Raw genomic sequence first — 24,780 nt, forward strand, 5'->3', positions numbered from 1 at the left:
GTCTTGGCTCTCTTATTCCACTGTGCTGTTTCCAGGTTCCCTTCTTCTTGACGCAAGGCCACAGATGGACGAGGGAGTGCAAAGGAAAACAATCTAGAACCCCAGAAGAAGTAAAACAATTTAGTGTGTAAAATCCCAATATACCAGACACCCCCATGTCCACACATAAAAGCAAGAAATGCATTTCAGGACAAAATAGACTACAACCACCTGCTACAAGGGTGAATCAGCCTGGCACCATCCAGCCAAATCCAAAATAGAAGCCAGCTAGCAAAGCTACAATCTGGTGCTCTTCCCCTTCCTACGTCTCTCTGCCTCCCACATCACGGGTCCTACGTGTGAACCGAAGAACTAGCACCCTCTGTTGGTTACTTCAAGTTATGAAAGAAGTCAGGCCAGGACAACAGGGCGACAAGTCTCACCCACCCAGCCAGGGTCTGCATGGAAAATCAGTGTTGCAAGAGTTTTCATTTTAATTGTTTGTTGGCCACTGAACTAATTTTTTTCAGTTCCTTATTACCCAGCAATATTTCTGATTTTTGATGAAGGATTTAACTGAATAGAGAAGCATGAAATCATTAAGACAGTTTCATTGTGCTGATTTCCTCCCATACAGAAAACAGAGATAAACAACTAAATTCTGAATAATTACTCACACATATTAGGACAAAACTTTACAAAGTGATACTTCTCTTGACTTTCACAGCCATCCAACGAGGTAAAGATGCTGCATCAAAATATTTTTTAAATGATAGGGATAATGTTAGTCGCTCAGTCGTGTCCAACTCTTTGCAGCCCCATGGACTGTAGCCCGCCAGGCTCCTCTGTCCGTGGGATTCTCAAGGCAAGAATACTGGAGTGGATTACATTCCCTTCTCCAGGGGATCTTCCCGACCCAGGGATCAAACCCTGAGTAATTTTTCACTGATAAATCAGACAGGGACCTAAAATGCTATCGCAAACAAGTCAAATGGAAATAATGTTCTTGGAAAAACTAAAAACAAAGATAACAATTTGAAAATGTCTATAAAAACTTTGACCAGAATTGCTTAATGAAATGTGAGAGAATAAAACAAAACAATATATTCAAATTAATATTTTATTCATTATGGTTTACATATATATCTGTAACTATATACAGATATACATGTAATATTTTATATATATAAAATATTACAAATAATATTTTAAAATTACCTCATCTATATATTCAGGGCTTCGTTTGTGGCTCACCTGGTAAAGAATCCACCCACAATGCCGGAGACCTGGGTTCAATCCCTGGGTTGGGAAGATCCCCTGGAGAAGGGAAAGGCTACCCACTCCAGTATTCTGCCCTGGAGAATTCCATGGACAGTATAGTCCATGGGGTCGCAAAGAGTCGGAGGCGAATGAGCAACTTTCACTTCACTTCACTCATATATTCAAGTTGGTCGGAAATCATTTGGGGGGAATTGTCTCATTGGGAAATAGAGGCTGAGGAAACACACTAAGTGGTTTTTCCAAAGCACCGAGCCACAACCCAAAATGAGGAAGAAGCAGCTTTGTGTGTTGGATCCACAGTAATGACGAAGGTTATACCCTGGCTCCTGTGTGTGACCCAGGAACTCCAGACCCTCGCAGTTTCCCGAACACTGCTGCACTTGGACCCCCTGCCTCCTATGTGGGAGAGTCAGTGGTTGTCCTGAATATCCACCTGAGGACCCAGTGTCTCCCCATGCAGCGACCCACATGTGGGTAGAAATGTAACTGGATGGCTTTTCCCGTCTCCCTCAGGCAGCACTCGTTGGAGGCACCACCATGATCATCGGCCATGTCCTGCCTGACAAGGAGACCTCCCTTGTGGAAGCCTACGAGAAGTGCCGGGGTCTGGCCGACCCCAAGGTTTGCTGTGACTATGCCCTCCACGTGGGGATCACCTGGTGGGCTCCCAAGGTAACAGTGCTGGGTGGAACCCTGAAAGGAGAACCAGTGCTCTTGTTGGCGGAGGGGCCATTTAGTGGGTGACGCTGTGGGTGACCAGCTGACACTGTGGCCAGCTGTGGGTGACGCTCTCCTACAGTGAGGAATGTCCCTCCCACCAGCATCCTAACTCCCCCAAATGCTAAAACAAAAAACACTTAAGATTCTATGTGGCAGGGGCTGTCTTGCTTAATTTAAAGAGCCAGTTTTCCAGCACATACACAGGGAGCACCAGCTCCTTGCTCTGACCACCAGGCTATCAGCGTGTCCTGACACGCTTTACATTAGGTACCACTGGCACAGAAGGGGTCGCTGCTGAGTAGTGGGGTCAGCCCCCAGGGTCGAATCATTTTGTGCTGGAAGTAACAGCACTGAGGTCTCAGAACAGAGGGTCCTGTCCTGGCTCAGTGCCGCCTGGTAAGAATGGATCTTACCATCTTCCCCAGAAAGAATGGGTGCTTCTTTCCTGCTGGGCTCCAGCTCCTGCTCTAAACGCCCTGAGGCCATCTCCCACTGGGCCCTGTCTCAGTTCAGCCTCTGTGCCCCTGGCTATCCTGGCCTCCCGTTGCCCAGGCTCCAGGGCCAGAGTCTAAGCCCTGCTCCCTGGCTTCCCACTTCCTTGTTCTTCCTGAAAACAGATTCACAGGCATTTAGACTTTGCTTCACTTCTGGAGTTTTTACTGCTTATTGCCCCCGGGAAGCAGCCCGAATATTCATTCTTTCATCAAGTGTTCATTAATCACCATGTGCCAGTACTTGAGTGGGTGCCCTAGGATCTTAAAAATAAACAAGCATTGAGAGATTTTACAAAGTTCTCCAGCTGGGGACCCTGACCTAAAGAGCCTGACTCCCTTCTGAGCTGGTAACTAAAAGCCTGACTGCACTTCTGCCCTCGAGTACAAGCCTTGATTGTGAGATTCACCCAGTCTCACTCATTACTTCCAAAAGGGTGCTCATGAAAGGCCGCAGAGCCACCCAGCTCCCACATGAAGACTCCCCTCCTGGTACCGGGCAGAAGATGCCATCTATTCCTAATGCCAGCCATCCCTTATTTTAGATGGAGGTTTTGTCCAATTCAGACACCCTCCTGGGTGGGTAACCCCCTCCTACCCTGAGCCTCTCTCCCTTCCCTCCCCCATCAAGGGACTGGAATCGAGGATCCACTCAGATCCTCAACATTGAGGCCAAGCCAGTCATCTCTAACTCCCCAGAGATTGTGGCGACTTTCATGTATCTAGAATTTTAAATTCTTTTCTATGGTAATCAAAATTTTTTTCTAATTATAGATTTTAAAAATAGAAAAGAAAGGAAGCCCATAATCCAGTCACCCCCAATACAATGACCATTGCTATTCTAGCTCATTTCTTTCTGGTCTTTTTCATACCTGCTTTTTACATAGTAACTCTTTTGCTTTAAGGATGAGCATTTTCGATTTGGCTGCATGGTCTTCGTGACCATCAATGCCATGGCCACTCAGTGTTCTGTCAAGTAGATGAATCACAATTTATTTACCTACTGTCAGACCAGTGTTTCTTCCATTTTTTTCCCTAGTATAAATAGTATTGGGATCAATCTCCGTATTCACATAGCTTTATTTCATGTTTGGTTTTGTCCCTAAATTCGATTTTTCCCTAGGTCTCTGGATTTTTAGTATTAGTATGCCTTCTCTGTAACACCCCTTCCATTATGGGGATGGAGGGAACTGACCAAGCTATGAAAGTCATTAGTGCATTTACCAACAAGGCTGATTTGGAGACAGAAATATAGACAGGCTTATGTGATTCGAGAAACATGCCCAGATAGTGTTTCTATATTTGTAGCATGCTGGACCATTTTCAAAGCACTTCTGTGTCCATTTGCTCATCTGACCTCACAGCAGCCTGGGGAGTGGGAGGAGAGTGACATACTATGAGGTTACGGGTGGTCACGCAGCAACTCCATCCACTGAGCTACCTCTCTCCTCCATGCTGGGCCAGCCTCGGCCGGCCAGCCTCTGGATAATCTGTACCAGGTCTGTACCAGGTGACACTGCCTTTACGTTTTGCCCTGCAGGTGAAAGTGGAAATGGAGACCCTGGTGAGGGAGAAGGGAGTCAACTCGTTTCAGATGTTCATGACCTACAAGGACTTGTATATGCTTCGGGACAGCGAGCTGTACCAAGTGTTTCACGCTTGCAAGGATATTGGAGCTATCGCCCGAGTCCATGCTGAAAATGGGGAGCTCGTGGCTGAGGCAAGGCAGTAGAGAATATTGGGCAAGAGGGGGTGGGCACCAATTCTCAGAGGGATTCTTGACCACCTGTGACCCATCCTACAGGGTTCAGATAAGACAAATTCTAAAAGAAATTCTAAAAGAAAGTGTGAGATGTTAACACCCCAGATGATGGATCTTTGCCCCTAAATCCAAACTTTTCTAGTGTCTGTAAAAAAACAAATCTTCCTTTGTAGTTCAAAAGGGTTTCTAAGTCTTGAATGATGATATCTTCATTCTAATATGATATTTAAATTCTATTACCACAAGGAATGCAGAGCATCTCTAAGAAATGAGATGTGACATTAAAATAAGAATAAATAAGAGTCAGCCTTCCACTTTCCTGGACCTCCTCAGAGGAGCAGAGGTATTAGAGAGATCTTCTCACTGGAACCAAGACAGACAAGCCCCTTTTTACTCCTGGATCTTAAGAAAGACACTTGGGGTAAAGGCTAATCTAGGCATTTCTAGAAGCTGGAGATTTAACTAGATTTCCAGTGAGGAAATTCTGATTTTTCAGATCAATAAAGAGTGCATGTCTTTAGTGTCCCAGGCCTGTTGGCTGGTGACTGAACTGTATTTCTAAGAGGAAAAAAATATTTTCAACCATTATGAAGTGAGTCTCAGGGGAGCCCTGTATTAATCCTGCCCTTTTTAGAAGATGAGGATTACAGAAGTGAGAAAAGCAGCAAGCCTATTGGCATGGGCTGGGCTGAGCATACTTTATAGTCCCTTGGGTTATGTTTTTTGTATCTCTCTCATTCTCTCGATTTTCTTTCTTTTGCTATTATTCAGGGAGCAAAGGAAGCACTAGACTTGGGTATCACAGGCCCAGAAGGCATTGAGATCAGCCGTCCAGAGGAGGTGAGAAAGACGTCTGCATTCTTTGTCAACGTCCTTCCTATAGATTCACAGAATCTTTAGGATGCATGAGACATCTGTGAATACAGGTTGTCTGGTATTGCTTTCTCCATGGGTGAAATTCCCATCTGGAAGCTTCCCAAGGAGCAGCCTCCTCCATACTACAGCTGGGACTTCACTGGTGGCTCAGATGGTAAATAATCTGCCTGCAATGTGGGAGACCTGGGTTCCATCCCTGGGTCGGGAAGATCCCCTGGAGAAGGGAATGGCAACTCAGTCCAATATTCTTGCCTGGAGAATTCCATGGACAGAGGAGCCTACCAGGCTACAGTCCATTGGGTCGCCAAGAGTCAGACAGGAGTGTGCAGCTAATACTACTACCCTACTACACTGCTACTATGCTTCAGCTGACCAGGCCTTGAACTTCTGTGGGGAAGACCACTTTGGAGAAACAGACCCACCTGGGTTGGGTTCTGATTTCAAGGATCTGAGGGAGGCCATGTGAGCATGTGAGGGGTTGCAGTAGCCAAAATTAAATTGGGAGAGAAAAGACAGACTGAAAGAGCCTTCAGATGCTAGAAGAAACTCCAGGCTGTAAGCCAGTGAATCCGCATTTGGGGGCTGAGATCCCTTTGAGTGTCTGAGGAAAACTCTGGACTGTTCCCACTAGAAACAAGAGGCACATGTGTGTGCTCTCTCCCTCTTTTCCTGTTCATCGCAAAGAATGGTAACTAACGCCTGCCCCTCCTCTGCCCTCTGATTTTACCCTCTCGTGGTTTTGCAGGATGTTGACACAAATGCCCTCCAGTGCCCATTTTCTGAAGAATTTGACTCTGGAGGATCACATTAGATAAATAATGCATTCTTGCCCTATGGCCCTGTTCAGATATCCCCCACCACTGGTGAGGAGACAGCTATTTTCTGTTTCTTCAAAGCCTTAAATGCAGAGTGGTGCTTGGATGCCCATGAAGAATTGATGGGGAAGCCTTGAGGGATGAAGAGCTGGAGACAGGATGTCATGGTTCTACCATCTGACAGAAACTAAGTCAGCTTATACTGGGTCAGCCCTGTATAAGCCTTACTCCTGCCCTGGGTCTGTCCCTATCTGTCAGAGCCCTTGAATGTAGCTCCAGTCTGGGCACCTCAGAGCTGGTAGAGAAAGACACACCAACTTCAATAAAGACAATGCACTGAGAGTGCCCATGAGAACAGGGGTGGGTGGGTGATGGGCACAGGACTGCACTTTGTGGAGTTCTACCAGGAGAGGAGCAAGGCACTGACTGTAGTGGTAGTAAAAGCAAGAATTACCACCACCATCATCTACTGATTAAAGGGGAGCATCTGGGGAGATTTTGCTCCCCAGGGACATTTGGTGATGTCCAGAGTTATTTTGTTGTTCAGTCACTCAGTCATGTCCGACTCTTTGCGACCCCATGGACTGCAGCACGCCAGGCTTCCCTGTCCTACACCATCTCCCAGAGCTTGTTCAAACTCCTGTCCATCGAGTCGGTGATGCCATCCAACCATCTCGACCTCTGTCGTTCCCTTCTCCTCCTGCCTTCACTCTTTCCCAGCATCATGGTCTCTTCCAGTGAGTCGGCTCTTTGCATCAGATGGCCAAAGTACTGGAGCTTCAGATATTTTGGGTTGTCCCAACTCAGGGGGAGGATGTTACTGGCATCTAGTAGGTAGAGGTGGCGGCTGCTGCTGAAGAGCCCACAATGTCCATTCAGCCTCCACCACAAAGAATTACCTCACACAAAATGTCAATAGTGTCAAGGTTCAGAAATCCTGATCTAGGCTAATTTCCAGCTTGAAATCAGTCAGTGTTGCTCCTTTGCTACAGTTCTGAGATGGCTGTGGAGAGAAGGCACCAGAAACCAGGGGAGGTGTTTTTGTTTGCTCTTGTTTTATTGCCTTTGAATTAAGCCCTGAGTAGCGTCCAGGGAAGACATGCCTGGAACACTAAGTCTTGGGATGCTCTCGGGGTGAACAGAGGTGGCTGGAACTTGGTGCCCCTGCTCAGGGTTTCCTCCCAGGCCAGTGTCTGTGGGTGCAGTTGGCCCCTCCGGCTCTGAGTCAGACATTCCAGTACTTTCTACAGGGTGGGGTATCAGGCAGAGGTAAGCTTGCTTGGGGAGATGATGAAGTTTGTTTTCTTCCTGTCCTCTGTTCCTAACAGCTGGAAGCAGAAGCCACTCACCGAGTTATCACCATTGCAAACAGAGTAAGTAGACCCCAGATCACTCTCAGCCCATTTTCAACTCTGGGGTCAGAAACCAGCCTGGATGGTGGAGTCCCAATCTGCTCTGGGTGCTAGCACCAGGTCTGGCTCACAGGACCCCAAATGAACATCGTTTGCTAAATGAACATTGTTATTCCCACAGCCATGATAGGAGTGCTCCTTGCCACTAGCTGTCTGTTCCACCCCACTGAGCTTACTGACATCTGGTTCATTGCTCAAGTGGAAACAACTCCCAAGGAAGGCGAGGCAAGGTGGGGACCACAGAGCCTCACGGCAACTGGAATCTGTTTCTTCTAGAGGAACAAAAATTTTTACTTAGAGAATCACAATTCAGACCTCTAGCTCTGGGCCATTCGTGATTTTTTTGTTGGTACAGTTCAGGGTAAGGGGGCACTGATGCAGTGTCACGGTGAGAGCAAGCAAGAGACGTGACAAGCTTGATCAAAGACAAGCTTCTGGTCACATGCCAGTCAATCAACCATTCCAAGAGACTGTTTCATTATCTAAAATTGGGGTGAGGTTATCACCCACTCCTTACAGGATGGTTGTGAGCATCAAACAAATCATGGAAGGAAAAGCACTTTATACACAATAGAACACTGTATCAAGGTCATTTCCCCTCCTGAACTGTCACTAGAGGGTTCCCTTTGCTCAGATAATCCAAACTACCTTCTCTAAAACACTAGTTTTCTAAGTGCAGTCTCTGGACTAGCTGCTTCCACATTGTTTGTTAGAAATAGGAACTCAGAAACACAAATGCTCAGGCTTGTCCAGACCCACTGAATCAGAAACTGGGGGTGACGCCCAGCAATCTGTGTTTTAACAAGCCCACTAATGATTTTAATAGGCACTAACACTTGAGAACTTCTCCTCTGGAAAGACCTGGGCTACCTTGAAGGCTATGAGCAGAGGATGAAGGGTGTGGTGTTAGGGACACCAGGGGAACACAGAGGTCAGAGGTCCAGTTGGTCTCAGAACTAGTCAGGAAACTTGTACCAAGCACATCAAATGTCAGGCCAGTTCCTAAATTCTCTATCCTCCTAATTTGATAAGAAAAGAAGGCACTAGAATAACATTTGGGAAAGGTTTTCCATTAGCCTTTATAAGTCTAGAAGCTGGACAAGGACATCATTTTATTGTTATAACAATAATTATGCTAGCAATTACTTCCTGATGGAAACTTACCCCAGAGTAAGGAAAGATCTGAACAACAAAAGGGCAAGTCCTCCTTTTTTTAGCTCAAACATATTCCCAGAGAAGTGAAACCGTGGACCATGGTTGCACAGTTCAGTAGAGGAAAAGTTAATCAGCGTTATAATCCAGGTGTCCATTTGCAAGACTGGTCCTGTCTGATGTAGACTGAACCCTGAACTTTTTGTGTAGCATTTCTTCTCTGGGGTAGGGTACCTTCTATCTGCTGATAGAGCAGCCTTCATATGGCAGGCATCATAATTTTAGATATGGGACATAATACACAACTGTATCTAGGTCTTCACATTCATGAACAGGAAAAAATCCCTCATTTTAAGTTGTAAATAGTCTTGGTGTTGGCTGGTAGAAAATGTGAGGTTCAGCACTTGACATCTTACCCAGATATTCCCCCTGTGGGCTCTGGTGCTGGGCACCACTTGTCCCCTCCTTATTTTGTGGGGTTCCCCTAGCCTGCAGCTGCCAGGCCTGCATTCTGTGCAGAAGACCGTCAGCCTAAGGAGGGTGCAGAGCGATGCAGGGGGAAGTGCTGGCGCCAGGACTAATCCTGTCTGGTCATCTTGATGCTTGTTATGGGGTTGATGCTCTCTCCTTCCCACCATGTTTCCTGTGTTTAGACTCACTGTCCCATCTATCTGGTCAACGTGTCCAGCATCTCAGCCGGTGATGTTATTGCAGCTGCTAAGATGCAAGGTGAGTTAGTAGGGTGGGCTGGGCAGTTAGCCCTTGTGCGAGGGGTGCCCAGCAGCTTCATGCACTTTCCCTTCCGGCTCCTGAGGCCAGGCCCTGAGACTGCCCTGCCCTTCTCTTTCCTGCTGTCTTCCTGCCCAGGCCTGGGGTTGGCCCCTTAGAATCAGGGTTTTCCTCTGCACATTTGTATGCATAACAGCTTTACAGAAGTGTCTGTCACCTCTCCTCAGATTGATAAAAATTTTCCAAGTTTTTTAATCAACTCATGAATTGGTTTTGTTTTGTTTTTTTTTTTTTTTCTCTTGGGTTTTGCTAGTGGTTGCCTTGGTAACCAACATAAAATCCTGGATGAGTTACAGCGGACATTTCAGGGGGAAATGCCTATGAAGTCCTTGGAGAAATGACAGTGTCGGAGCTGGACATCCCCTTCAGGAACCCAGTGTACCAGCCCTAGGACACCTGTGTGTCTGAGCACCTGGCCACGCCTGAAGGCTTTGTCCATGCTTGTACTCCCAGCCTGGCTTGGGGTGCCAGTGGGGGCCTGATAACAAGCATAAAAGATCACAGTCACGAACCTGGGGATATAAATTAGGGCCTTCCAGCCCTCCCGCCACACTGCCTTCCGCATCCCGCCTCCTACCTCTCCTCTAGCTAGACCTCCTCCAGGGTCTCACCTGTGCTGTGGACCCAGCCTTCTGCCTCTGTCTCCTGGGACGCGGGAGCACTCTGGCCTTGACCGCAGCTGGGGTCTCCAATGCCCAGCCGAGCTCAGGCTAGTCCCTTCCTTTCTGACTTCAGCTCCTTCCCCTGCCCAGTGAGAGGCTCCGACCAACGCTCCCCCAGGTTCACTGGCCTCCTGGTGATGGTCGGACTCCCCTCTTCTTGCAGGGAAGGTCGTGCTGGCTGAGACCACCACTGCACACGCCACGCTCACGGGCTTACACTACTACCACCAGGACTGGTCCCACGCAGCCGCCTACGTCACGGTGCCTCCCCTGAGACTGGACACCAACACATCAACCTACCTCATGAGCCTGCTGGCCAAGTAAGGCACCTCAGCTGGACCACGATGCAGCCTTGTGTCACGATTCGGGCCATGCTGGGCATTTGTAGACCTTTAAGGTGATATCGTAGAGGCCCCCAGTCTGACCTAAGTTCGGTTTCCTTGTGTCCAAAGGAAGAGTTTTGCTTGTGTTGCCTTCTCCAAAGCTCCTGCTGTGCCATGGTGCTCCTATGACCGCTTGATTGGGAGTGAGAGCTTCTGAGGAGATAAGTAAAGAGCGTATATAAAACTGTGCTGCTAAGTCGCTCCAATCGTGTCCGACTCTGTGCGACCCCATGGACGGCAGCCCACCAGGCTCCCCTGTCCCTGGGATTCTCCAGGCAAGAACACTGGAGCGGGTTGCCATTTCCTTCTCCAATGCATGAAAGTGAAAAGTGAAAGGGAAGTCGCTCAGTCGTGTCCGACTCCCAGCGACCCCATGGACTGCAGCCTACCAGGCTCCTCCATCCATGGGATTTTCCAGGCAAGAGTACTGGAGTGGGGTGCCATTGCCTTCTCCGATATAAAACTGTGAACAGTAGCTATTCAGAATTTCAAAGGACCTTGCTCTCATATACTGAAGACCACTGAGGAGCTGTAGGATGTAGACTCTGACTTATCTGAGAATATTTGTGGATCTTTTTCTTTTTTCCTTCACCTCCCCCTCTCATTGTTTCCCACGTGATTTACTCTCATTGTGTGTCCCTCCCTCTGTGTTGCTCCCTCCTTTCTTTCCTCTTTTCCTTTTTCTTCCACACCTTCTCCCTCTTTCTTCTTAACCTCTTCCTCCAGACCTTCTTTTCTCCAGTTCCTGTTTTTCCAAAACTGCTTTTCCCATTCAATCTGAATCTAGATAATATTCTTCAATGGATAGTCTGATTCTGGTGGGACACAAACATGGAAAGATTTTGTTTGGTTCCAGTGAGTGAAGTGAAGTTGCTCGGTCGTGTCCAACTCTTTGCGACACCATGGACTGTGGCCTATCAGGCTCTGAGGAGCCTCTCAGTCCATGGAATTTTCCAGGCAAGAGTACTGGAGTGGGTTGCCATTTCCTTCTCCAGTACTGGCTTGCAAATTCTTGCCTCTAGTAACCCTTCAGTTCAGTTCAGTTCAGTTGCTCAGTCGTGTCCGACTCTTTGCAACCCCATGAACTGCAGCACGCCAGGCCTCCCTGTCCATCACCAACTCCCGGAGTTCACTCAAACTCAAGTCCATCAAGTCAGTGATGCCATCCAGCCATCTTATCCTCTGTCCCCTTCTCCTCCTGCCCCCAATCCCTCCCAGCATCAGGGTTTAGGTAATGGTAAAACCCATTGCTTTTTCTTCCCTTTTGGTTATTAAAGTCCAGTTCAGTTTAAAAGTCAGTCTCCTCTCCTCCCAACTCTCAGCTTGGGGAATTTGGTGGGCATTAGGATTAAAGGGGTGGGGACACTGGTCCACACCCAAGCACGGCCTGTACCCCTGTACTAACTGATGCTGCTTCTTCTCTGGAAGAAAGTTGACTGGCTTCTGGGGCCCTCCTTGTGCAGGGTATGTGCCCAGATAAGGGCTCTCTTGAGCCACTCTCATGCCATCCTCTGACACAGGAGATGGAGTCCAGCTTGACTTCTCCTTTTAAAACAAAAATTATTTCTTTGGCTCTGCTGGGTCTTAGTTGCAGCACCCGGGATCTTTGATCTTCCTTGCAGCATGTGGTATCTTTAGTGGGACCTGGGATCCTGACCAGGGATGGAACCCAGGCTCCCTGCTGTGGAAATGCAACGTTTTAGTCACTGGACCGTCAGGGGAGTCCCCATCTTTACCTCCTCTAACCTGGCCCTTCCCAGCTTCCCTGTGAACAAGAACCTGGGCCTGCAGCTTAAGCCCCAAAAGGTGACTTTTGCAGAGTCTGGGCCCAGAGGAAGCTCACGCAGCTTTGCCGCTCCTTCTGATGGGATTACAGGCTGCCCCACCCCCATGACCTGACTCTCCTCATTCAGAGGCTCAGACGGGCCCACCCACCCATCTTCCAAGCAGGTGCCTGCTCCTGTCACCTCTGATCTCCATAGGTGAACTTCTTCAAATGTCTCCTCTTGACTCTGAGGTAGACTAGTTGGGGGAGAGGGAAAGTACCATTCAACTCATGAAAACAGGAAGAAGGGCAAGACCACAGGACCCTCCATTTTACCAAACACCTCAGTCGCCCTCCCTGTTTTCTGCTTTTATAGACGTGGGGATGGTGATACACTTCTGCTAGGATGATGGTGGGGAGTGTTGAGGGAAGTGACCAGCCCCAGTTGGAGGTGGCTGTCATTAGATAATGGGGCATTTATCTCATCCATGTCCTTAGTTTTCAGTCTTGGTTGGTTGACTAACAGCTGGAAAATTTCCACTCAACATCTTGCTCTCTTAACAACCTAAAGAGCACTGTGCTGCTGCTAAGTCACTTCAGTCGTGTCCGACTCTGTGCGACCCCATAGATGGCAGCCCACCAGGCTCCACGGTCTCTGGGATTCTCCAGGCAAGAACACTGGAGTGGGTTGCCATTTCCTTCTCCAATGCATGAAAGTGAAAAGGGAAAGTGAAGTCGCTCAGTCATGTCTGACTCTTCGCAACCCCATGGACTGCAGCCCACCAGGCTCCTCTGTCCATGTGATTTTCCAGGCAACAGTACTGGAGTGGGGTGCCATTGCCTTCTCTGAAAGAGCACTATGGGGTTTTCCAAATGTGACTGGAGTGCAGGTGGTAGGGTCCTGGGGCCACGGTGGCCCCTGGAGGGGTAGGATATGTTGTGGCACAGTGGCAGTAATTATAATCTGTCCCATAAATTGCTAAGATTCTGAGCAGTGGCAGCTCTGAGAGTTTTAACCAATTTGAGAGAGTAAAGGGAGAAATGGTAGATCAGCTCTTACTTTTAAAAATGCTTGTTTGGGGGAAAAACCAGCTTCCTTTTCACTATTATCAACACAACAAAAACAAGCCAGTATCAAGAACCCATGATAATAGTTTTGGCTCCTTTCCAAGGTCAAAGAACTCTTTCAAAATACCTCACAAGCAAATTTACGGAAAGAACAAAAACATAATGAATTCCCCAACCCACCCAAATTCGTGTGCCCAAACCCACACGAATTTAAACAAGCAGAAGAAGAAAAGTATTATTAATTGAATAATTTCAAGTTTTTATTTCTAGCTTATTTTTTCAAATTTATTTAAATTATTCAACTAAATTCTATTCATTTAAACAGAATTATAATTTCATGTGAATAATTATGAGAATAGTTTGAATCTCTTTTTTAATCAGTGCATATTGTAAACTTGTATAATTTTATAGAATTTGGAGCATATTTTTAACATTTTTAGGAATTCATGATTACTGTAATTTTGCTTTTATGACATTTTAGTGATAATTGGTGTTACGCAAAGTACTTGATAGAAAACCCACGCACTAATTAACGTATTTCTATAAGAAAATATGAGCTGCTTTATAATGATCTATTTTAGGACATGATCTCTTCGGGTATATCAGGGTAAAAAGTACAATCTGTAGATGTCAGGATTTGTCCTTTATTTAAAATCTGACTTCTTAAAGAGACCAGAAACTCTTTCATTTGAACTTATATATTTTTAAAGCGGGTTTCCCTGGTGGCTCAGATGGTAAAGAATCTACCTGCAATGTGGGAGACCTGGGTTCGATCCCTGGGTTGGAAGATCCCCTGGAGGAGGGCATGGCAACCCACTCCAGTATTCTTGCCTGGAGAATCCCTATGGGCAGAGGAGCCTGGCGGGCTTCAGTCCATCCGGTCACAAAGAGTTGGATACAACTCAAAGAGTCAGAGCGACTAAGCACAGGACAGCACATTTTTAAAGTACTTAACAAAAGTTAGTGATGTTTTAAAGAGTAGGGATGGGTGTGTCATATCTCCCAGATTCCTGGCAGCACTGGGGGTCCCCAAAAGCTCTTCTGGAATGTGCCCTCCTCATTCACTCCTGCCTAGCGAACACTTACTCGTGTGTGGGCCTTTTAAGAAAGGCGAGGGCTCAGTTAGACTTGTCAGTTAAAGCATGGGGTCCATGGATCCTCAGCCCCTGACTCTAATGAGCATTTTCTGATCTGAACCCCACCCAGGGGTCTGGAGAACACCTGAGAAAGAGTGAAAACTGAAGATTCTGTTCATCGCTGGCAGGTTCTCTGGGTCTGGGGGAGGTGGGGGGTCTCTGGGAACACAACCCTCTGCTCAGTGGAGGACCCCCTCCTGCAGTCTCTCGGGGGGCCACAGCAGCATCTTTGGCACCAGAAGCTGCCAGCCCTGCCACAGAGGAGCTAAGTCAGGTCCCTGTGGATTTTGCCAAGGATAGTAGTCATTTGGGGAAAGCCCTGCCAGGCCCCCAGTGGAGGCAGCCCCATGTGCAGCCTGACCCTGAACGTCTGAGAGCCTTAAGAATATGCCTCCTCACCAAGCCAAATAATGCCTTCTGCACAAAGATTCCCCTCTGAGGATCGCATCTCGGTTGGCCCACATGCACACACAAGGCTTGGTAACTCCTCCAAGTTAAACTAGACTCCAGGGCCCCTGCTGTGCTGTCCCCTCTCCCACCAGGCCCCTCCCTGCCCTCTTAGGGTGTTTCCTCCTCAGGCTGTCCTGGCCTGGGCAATGGAGGCATCCCCTCCCGCACCTCTGAGGCCTACAGAGATCTCTGAACGTGGGCCAGCCATCTGCCTGTCTCCTCAGGCAGAGGGTCTGCCACCATGTGAACTCTCACCGACATAAGTCTCCACCCCAAGTTCTGAGCTGGCCCAGGAGCCCCTCAAGAGCCCGGCATGCCTCACCCACCATAGCCTCAGCAACCATCTGAGGACCATGGTCACGGATGGCAGTGGCGATGACCCACTGCCATGTCATTGCTGGCTCATCAAGCCAGGCTTCTCTTCTATCTTGTCCATCCTCTTCCCACAAAGCTTAACATAGAACTTGAGTATTTTACCAAGCACGTGCTTGTTGCCAGCAGGGCCAGGTGGGGGTTGAGCAGGGACATGAGAGGGAGTTTGTATATGTTTTGGGGAAGTAAAACTACCTCCACCCTCTCACTTTAAACTCTTTTAAGTTCAATTTTTCTCTGTTCGTTCTCTTAACTCTTAAAGTCAACATCCCAAAGACTACTCTCGATGTCTTCTATGACCCTGGCATTCTGTGCCATGGTTAGCACATATCCCCATTCTGCAGATGTGTAAACTGAGGTTCTCACAGATTAACTCATTAGAGGTCATACAGCTCTGAAGTATCAGAGTGGAGACTGAAACCAGCTTTGCCAGGTTCCCAAGCAAAGGCTTTTTCCCTGTCCTCACCCTCTGGGACCCTGGCCTCCCCTCCCCTTACTAGTCATGTCCTTCTCTTTACCCAGTGATACTTTGAACATTGTGGCGTCAGATCACCGGCCTTTCACCACGAAGCAGAAAGCTATGGGCAAGGAGGACTTCACTAAGATCCCCCACGGTGTGACCGGGGTTCAGGACCGCATGAGCGTCATCTGGGAGAGAGGCGTGGTACGTTCCCAGGACCCCACCCGGCGCTGGGCCGCAGAAGAATTTTCACACTTTAGGAGGGCTGGGTCAACTACTGCTCTTGTTTCACTCAAAAACAAAACAGAAAAGGTCTTTTTTATTTTCCTGATCAGAAAAGTAAGAAGTCCTAGCATGACAATTTGGAAAATACAGAAAAGTACTAGAAAAAAACATAATTCCATACTGAGAAATTATTAATATTTTGGTATATTTCTTCCTAAGCTCTATGCATGCAGCATACATTATTTTAATTACTGGGTTTATCTTTTTTTTTCATATAACAGTGTATTTTGAGTGCCTTCCTATATCAGTAAAAGTTCTTTAAAAACATCTTTGTTAATAACTAAACAAGATTTCCTCCCATGGAAGCACCATATTCAGTTACGGCTTCCCTGGTGTTTGGAACTTTCAACTGCTTCAAATTTTTGCATTTAGCAATAACACTGCACAGAATTTCTTTGTTCATGAGTGTATGTCAGCATTTCTAATTGTTTCCTGAGGACAGATTCCTAGAAATGGATTTCTGGACCAGGGGATGTGAACTTTCTTTAAGGATCTTGGTATCTTTCGTCCAATAGTAAAGACAGAGACTAGGAATTCATTTGAATACCACCTGTTCTGCCCCTGAAAAATAAGTAATTTGGTCTTGACCTATCACAGATTAGATGCAGTTTTAGGGGATGAGCCTGAAGAAATTTGAAATACACAAGGCTAAGCCACCAGCTCAGGGAAGACCCTGAGGCAGCTCAGGAATCCCTTTTTAAATTTATTTATTTGGCTTTGCTGAGTCTTAGTTGCAGCACGTGGGATCTTTCATTGTGGCTCACAGGTTTCTCTTTAGTTGGGGTGGACAGTCTCATTTGCTCAGCAGCATGTGGGATCTTAGTTCTCCAACCAAGGATTAAACTCATGTCCCGTGCATTGGAAGGCGATTCTTAACACCTAGACCACCTACAAGTTCTAGGAATCCCTTTTGAAGAATGTCCATGATGCACTCATGGGTGGGGCTATAAGATGCCTTTCCAGCACAGAATATATGTCCTTTCATGGATTTAGGAAAGCTCCCAATTTATCCATAGTGAGCACATGAGTAGACCTGGTTTTACAAACAGGAGGTAGATTTGCCCCAAGAAAGCCACCATTTGGAAGAAGGGCCCACCCACCACTGTTAACAAAAAGGAGAGAGGAGGAAATGAGCACATGGGAACCGAGCCATGCAGATTGTCTCATCCGAGATGATGCCCATGGCATTGTCCAGCACCAGTATTCGGACCAACTAAAAGCTCACAACAGTGACGGGGTGTGAGGCACACACAGGACCTTGGTTGACCTGAGCCTTTGGCCATGTTTCAGGTTGGAGGAAAGATGGATGAGAACCGTTTTGTGGCCGTTACCAGTTCCAACGCAGCCAAGATTCTCAACCTGTATCCCCGAAAGGGCCGCATCATCCCTGGAGCTGATGCCGATGTGGTGGTGTGGGACCCCGAAGCCACCAAGTAAAGCCTGCTACTTGTCTCCAGGGCTGGGGGATGGGGTTTTTAAGGACCTTGTGTTACAGAACTCCAAAGCATCATATTTGCCCTACTTCTAGCATAGAGCAGGATGTCCCTGAGATGTGTTCAGTTCAACAAATACTTGAGGGTTTGCCATGGTCCAAGCACTAGGGATGCAACAGTGAACAAGAAGGTCTGAAGACTTGCCGCAGGGCAAGCTCCATGTGCACAGCTTTACAGTTTTTCACAGCTGCATCACATCAATGATCTCATGTGCTTATCTCAGCCCTGAGAAGCACTCAAGGCTGGAGTTCTTACTTCCATTTTACTATTGAAAAAACTTGGAAAAGGAAATGGCAACCCACTCTAGTATTCTCGCCTGGAGAATTCCATGAACAGAGGAGCCTGGTGGGCGACAGTCCATGGGATCACAAAGAGTCAGACACAATTGAGTATCACTCACTGAAGAAACTAAGAGCAGAGAGTAGAGGGACTCCCCAATCACATAGCTAATAAGAGGCTGAACCAGACAGATGTCCTGACACTCAGTTCCAGACTCTTCCACCAAGCCTCTGCTTCCCTCATTGAGAGTGTGCATTCTGTCGAGCACAGCACTTGACACCCACAGTATTTATGAATACAACTTGAGTGAATAAATGAAATGCATCGGGAATTATCAAGCTGCAGGATACAGGGCATCATGTTTACTCAGAGGTTTGACCAGGGGAGATGGGAATTGTTTTCTAATACTAAACTTTATTCAGTCACTCAACAAATATCTGTTAAGTGCTACCATTTGCCAAGCACTTTTCTAGACACACAAGCTAACAGTGAACAAGACAAAAATGTGCTGGGATTTTGAAGGTAAAAAGTTGAACTGCAGAAAAAGTTCTCCCTGTGCACCACCGCCCAGCCCCTTGCCCAGATCCCTGTCCTGCTTCTCCATTAGGGCACTTGAGAAGTCAGATTCTGCATCCAGCCTGGGGCTGGTCCCTGTTGCTCTTGTGGGTGTGGCTGTTAGTGATTGCTATTGGCAGAAAGACCCTTAGAGTGTAGGCCAGTATGTTAGTCAGCTAGGGTGCTCCCATAACAAAATAGGAGGAGGCTTGAACAATAGAAATTCATTTTCTCACAGTCCTGGAGGCTAGAAGTCCAAGATCAAGGTGTCAGCAGGGCTGATTTCATTCTGAGACCCTTGGTTTATGGAGGTCATCTCTTCCCTGTGTCTCTACATGGCACTGCCTCTGTGTGTGCACTTCTGGCATCTCCATTTCCTCTTATAAAGACACCCATTTGATTGGATTAGGGCCCACCTGTATGACCTCATTTTACTTTAATTAGTTCTTTAAAGGCCTTATCTCCGAATATAGTCACGTTCTGAGGTACTGGGGACTGGGACTTCAACAGATAACTTTGTGGTGACATAATTCATTCTAGCCTTTGGGAGTCCTTCCTTTCCACTGAGCGTCATCGCCTCTTCCCCTGAGCACCTTCCCTTCCTTTGAGCTGTAACAGCTTTACCTCCTCTCATAGTGTTCTCTCCCAGCCACTGCGTTCCCACCAGGACCATCTCCGCCAGCACCCAGGTGCAGGGAGGAGACTTCAACCTGTACGAGAACATGCGTTGCCACGGTGTCCCGCTGGTCACCATCAGCCGAGGCCGGGTCGTGTACGAGAACGGCGTCTTCATGTGTGCTGAAGGCACCGGCAAGTTCTGTCCCCTGCGATCCTTCCCAGACACTGTCTACAAGAAACTGGTCCAGAGAGAAAAGGTATGGTGAGGGAGAGGGGAGAATACATGTGGGAAGGGGTTGAAGACCCCTGCTGGGGACTTCTTATATGACTATTGTAAATCTCAAAGATGTTCTCACTGTTTTTTCCACCAGAATCCTATTGCCTGAATAGTCACTTTGGGAACAATCAAAATAGTAGAAAAGGAGCACCTGTAACAGAGTAAAATTTACTTGGGAGGGGTCCCCAAGTCCCTTGGAGCCAGGGACACTATGAGGTGCTCACAGCTATCCTGACACCCAGGTTTCTTGTGGTCCCTCAGGGCAGGGGGCTTCTGGCTTAGTCAGGGTTATCATATTTGCACTGGAGATCCTCTTTCCCAAAACTCCCCACAGTTGCCCTGTGTCTGCTGTGGAGTGGGTGGGCTTTGCTGAGTCTCCAACACTGAAGGGATCAGGGCAGGTCTGAAATAGCTCACTGCCATGTGGGGGTAGCCTGAGGTCTTCTTTTGAGAATTTCACCCAGTCCTTGGATTCCATTAGCACTCTAGGTGTTCAGTGAAGCTTGAGGCTCCTTCCTCATCTCCAGGGATACCGAACGCTTGGGAGAGTTTCACCCAAAAGAACTGGCTCTTCCCTCACTGCTCTGGGATTGACTGTCCAGACTTATCTTTGAGGACTGCCCTGGCCTTCCTGTGTGCCATCTCAGCTGCTGCGCTCATGCGGCGTGGCAGAAAGTGAAGAACTAAAGAGCCTCTTGATGAAAGTGGAAGAGGAGAGTTAAAAAGTTGGCTTAAAGCTCAACATTCAGAAAACTAAGATTATGGCATCTGGTCCCATCACTTCATGGCAAATAGATGGGGAAACAGTGGCTGACTTTATTTTTCTGGGCTTCAAAATCACTGCAGATGGTGATTGCAGCCATAAAATTAAAAGACGCTTACTCCTTGGAAGGAAAGTTATGACCAACCTAGACAGCATATTAAAGAGCAGAGACAATACTTTGTCAACAAAGGTCCATCTACTCAAGGCTATGGTTTTTCCAGTGGTCATGTATGGATGTGAGAGTTGGACTATAAAGAAAGCTGAGCACAGAAGAATGGATGCTTTTGAACTGTGGTGCTGGAGAAGACTCTTGAGAGTCCCTTGAACTGCAAGGAGATCCAACCAGTCCATCCTAAAGGAGATCAGTCCTGGGTGTTCATTGGAAGGACTGATGTTGAAGCTGAAACTCCAATCCTTTGGCCACCTGATGCAAAGAGCTGACTCAACTGGGAAAGACCCTGATGCTGGGAAAGATTGAAGGCAGGAGGAGAAGGGGACGACAGAGGATGAGATGGTTGGATGGCATCACCGACTGGATGGACATGGGTTTGGGTGGACTCCAGGAGTTGGTGATGGACAGGGAGGCCTAGCGTGCTGCAGTTCATGGGCTCACAAAGAGTCAGACACGACTGAGACTGAACTGACTGACTGACTGACTGACCTTCCTGACAACTCCAGGTGCTGGGAACCAGTAGCAGCCCCAGCCTCGTGGTGGAGGACCCAAATCACCAGAAAATAACAAGTCTGACAAACTGACAGGTGGAAGCATCATGCGGTTTCCCCTCTGGCAGAAAGTACTATCATCATGATTCAAAATCCTGCTGCCTAGCTATTTCCAGATTCTGTCCAGAAATGGTGGGTGTTCTTAGAAACACCATGACCAATGGCCTAGGAGCCCTAGCCCCAATCCAGGTCTTCTGTTGGGGAGCAGACTTGGACTACGCAAACAAAGCATGACTGTAGTTATCCCAGTATTCAATCTGAAAGCAGACTCAGGATCTCTCAGGTAGGTGAAGGGTCCCATCTCCACTATGCTTCCCAGATGGGGACAATGGCAGGAGGCCTCAGCCCCACCTCTGGAAGACATGCCAGAAAGAGATGGAAAAGCGATCCATTCACACACAAGATTATCTGACAAAGGATGGAAATGATTTAAAATAAGAAAATGGAAAAAATATCAGTGATGATGTAGAGAAATCGGGATGCTTATTCACTGTAAAATCAATGTAAAATGGTACAGCCACTTTGGAAAACAGTTTGGCAATTCCCAAAAAGTTATAGAGTTGCCAAAATGACTCAGCAATTCCTTTCTTGGTATGGACATACTCAAGAGAAATGAAAACACATGTCTGCAAAAAATCTTATCCATGAATGTTGATAGCAGGATTTTTTCCTTATAGCCAAAAAGTGAGAACAACTCAAATGCCTATCAACTATTGAATAAACAAAATGTGGTGTTAATATAGCCATACAATGGAATGTTATTCGGCCATGAAATGGAATGGAATGCTAATATATGCTATATACAACATGCACGAACCTTAAAAACATTATGCTAAGTGAAAGAATCCAGTCACAAAAGACCACATATTATATGATTCCGTTTGTTGGAAATGTCCAAAAGAAGCAAATCCGCAGACAGAAAATAGACTAGTGGTTGCTTAGGGTTGGTCAGAGAGAATGGGAGTGATTGCTCATGAGTATGGGGATTTTTGAGGGGTGATGAAGATATTTTGAATTTACACAGTGGTGATGGTGGCACAACCTTGTGAATTACACTAAACACAACTATACTGTATACTTTTAAATGGTGAGTTTTATGGTATGTGAATTATATCTCAATTCAAAAAAAATATCTGTCAATAGTTCTGTGACTTACCCAAAAAAGAACATTTTAGTCAGGAAATAGGGTCAAAAGAGGGTAAAGAAAGTGTTTGAAGCCCTTCTAAAAGCCAACCTCACAAAAATGTCAGACAGATACCAGTTTGTGCTGCTCTGAGGGCCAGCCACAGTGAAAGAGCCCAGCTTCTAGGGCTGACATAAATTTAACTCAGAATCCCTTTATCCAAAGCACTTATTGTAATGACAAAGTAAGGTCCTCAAGAAAAAGCCATCTCTATTTCCTATTCTCCAGTATAGCCCTTACATACAGAACGCAGGGCTTCCCCAATGGCTCAGCAGTAAAGAATCCACCAAAATGCAAGAGATGCAAGAGACACGAGTTCGATCTCTGGGTGGAGAAGATCCCCTGGAGGAGGAAATGACAACCCACTTCGGTATTCTTGCCTGGGAAACCTCATGGACAGAGGAGGCTGGCAGGCTACAGTCTATGGGGTCGCAAAGAGTCGGACACAAGTGAGTGACTGAGCACACAATAGAATATAGGTATGCAGAAAACCTAATTTCCCCCAAATTATAAATAAGCAGTTCATACAGAGCAGGGTCCTCGGGGAGAAACCAGCCCTGGGGTTGGGACTAGTATCTAAAGCCAGGAAGCCAGGGGCTTCCCAGACCTGCCAAAGTCACTCACCCAGGGCTTACCAGGTCCATACTCCCACCTACACCACCCGGACCCCAAAGTGCAGCCTGGTAAAGGCTAAAACACTCTAGACCAGCTTTGACATTCTGAGGGCTGAGCTCAACTACACATCTGTTGGAGAATACAAAGGAATATGTAAGCTGAGGAGCATTCCAGAAATCACCCATATCTATTGTTTCTCTCAAGGTTTTCAATAAGCATTGAGCAGCAAGGAGATTGAGGTTCTGTCTCTGATGAGTGCCTGGGGTGTAGATTATATATGCTGCTCCTTCAGACCTTATGCACACACCCCAACACACTTCCTCTCACAATACCACCCTTTAAAATGATAAAGCCCCATAAATGACCTCTGCAATAATAACAACTGCTGGTACTTTTGTGTCACTCACCATGTGCCAGAGCTTTACGTGTTCTATTTCATTTGATCTCATAACAACTCTGTAGTCTTACAAGTGAGAAAACAGGCACAGAGAGTTTATGTAACTTGCATAAGGTCACACAGCTTCCAAGTAACAGAACTGGGAGTGAAACATAGGCAGTCTGGTTGCAGAATATAGGTTCTTAATTCCACTGCCTTTGTGAGTAAAAAATTAACTACTATTGCTAATGAGGGATTCTAATCTTCAAATCAGCTGTATTTAGCCTCTATTCCCACAAAGTTGTCAGATCGATCCCAGTAAAAGCTCCAGTATTTTGTCCACCTGATGCGAAGAGCCGACTCATTGGAAAAGACCCTGATGCTGGGAAAGACTGAAGGCAAAAGGAGAAGAGGGAGACAGAGGATGAGATGGTTAGACAGCACCACCAACTCAATGGAAATGAATGTGAGCAAACTCCAGGAGAGAGCAGGGGACAGGAAAGCCTGGTGTGCTGCAGTCTATGGAGTCGCAAAGAGTCAGACATGACTTAGTGATTGAACAACAACAGCTTGAGAGCCTGGCCAGTGAAGGGATCACTGCTCCACGTGAGGGATGCTCTCTAAAGCGGAATATTTCCGAAGCCTACCTGCTGCCTTGGAAAGCATTCTACCAGTGTCAAGGGGGAGCCAGTGGATATCTCCTTTATGCACATACCTGCACATGCTCACACATATGCCCTGTTTAGGAAGTACAAGAGGATTCTTTACCCTTGGGCTCAAGATGTAGGAAGGCTTTGTCACGTGCAATAATTTGGGTTCTGAACAGAGTGGCAGTGTTTAGACCCTTCATCAGCCATCAGGGAAGCTCTGGTGGTGGTGGTGGTGTCTTGGCCCTGATGGTTGAGGGTGTTCGTGCTCTGATGGTATCATCTTTTCCCTTTTTCTCCTTCTCTGCCATCACTAGACCTTAAAGGTGAGGGGAGTGGACCGCACGCCCTACCTGGGGGATGTAGCTGTCATTGTGCATCCTGGGAAAAAAGAGATGGGAACGCCACTGGCAGACACTCCAACCCGGCCTGTCACCCGACATGGGGGCATGAGGGACCTTCATGAATCCAGTTTCAGCCTTTCTGGTAAGAGCAAGGGCCACTTGGCCTGGCACTTGTGTCTCCACCTCAGTGGGGTGTAGGGAGACGGGCGGAGGGGTCAGGAGTCCCACCCAGGCAGTGGGGCTTACTCCACCTCCTCCCTCCGTCTCCCATCCTCTGCCCGGTGATGAGTCCTGGGTCCCCTGTTGCTGCTGCTGCTGCTGCTAAGTCGCTTCAGTCGTGTCCAACTCTGTGCGACCCCATAGACGGAAGCCCACCAGGCTCCCCCGTCCCTGGGATTCTCCAGGCAAGATACTGGAGTGGGTTGCCATTTCCTTCTCCAATGCATGACAGTGAAAAGTGAAAGGGAAGTCGCTCAGTCGTGTCCGACTTTTAGCGACCCCATGGACTGCAGCCCACCAGGCTCCGCTGTCCATGGGATTTTCCAGGCAAGAGCACTGGAGTGGGGTGCCATTGCCTTTTCCGGGGTCCCCTGTTAGAGACACACAAATACTGGGGATGGGAAAGGGGGCTCTCCCAGTCCACAGGCCCTGCCACTCCACCTGGCCACGGCTTGCCCCACGGTTACTAAGTTCAAATGTTTTCATCCCTTGAAACATCTTGAGGGCCTGGCACGTAGGGTGCCCCTAGAGATGATCAGACCTCAGAAGGGTTAACTCTGTGCCACATTGGTCTGCACCCGCATTTCCCACCCCGTCCTCACCAGCCTCTCTGAAAGACATGGTGTTTCCCTTTCCTCCCTCATCTTTAGCCTGTTTGCTCCTCTGCCACCTTCTTTTCTTGCCAGGAGTTGTACTGTATAGAATATACAAAACAGAAATATATGGGTGTGTCTATGCTTAGAAACTTTACTGCTGATAGCTGCATGCCTGCCAGGTGCTCAGTGGTAGTTAAAGGTGGGGAATGCGGGCATAAACCGCAAGTTTCCCTG

General features: G+C 47.4%; 1 protein-coding gene across 1 annotated transcript in view; it reads left to right on the forward strand.

Moving 5' to 3' along the window:
• DPYSL5 (dihydropyrimidinase like 5) overlaps window positions 1-24,780 on the forward strand; it is an 89,294-nt gene that overhangs the window by 60,344 nt on the left and 4,170 nt on the right. The window contains exons 3-12 of the mRNA XM_005895707.2: window positions 1,774-1,932; window positions 4,012-4,191; window positions 5,005-5,073; window positions 7,253-7,297; window positions 9,142-9,217; window positions 10,103-10,259; window positions 15,636-15,777; window positions 17,149-17,291; window positions 18,853-19,060; window positions 23,705-23,873. Coding sequence (XP_005895769.1) covers window positions 1,774-1,932; window positions 4,012-4,191; window positions 5,005-5,073; window positions 7,253-7,297; window positions 9,142-9,217; window positions 10,103-10,259; window positions 15,636-15,777; window positions 17,149-17,291; window positions 18,853-19,060; window positions 23,705-23,873 — 1,348 coding nt within the window. The remainder of the gene's footprint in view (window positions 1-1,773; window positions 1,933-4,011; window positions 4,192-5,004; window positions 5,074-7,252; window positions 7,298-9,141; window positions 9,218-10,102; window positions 10,260-15,635; window positions 15,778-17,148; window positions 17,292-18,852; window positions 19,061-23,704; window positions 23,874-24,780) is intronic.

This window comes from Bos mutus, chromosome 11 (assembly GCF_027580195.1).
Source record: "Bos mutus isolate GX-2022 chromosome 11, NWIPB_WYAK_1.1, whole genome shotgun sequence".
NCBI lineage: Eukaryota > Metazoa > Chordata > Mammalia > Artiodactyla > Bovidae > Bos > Bos mutus.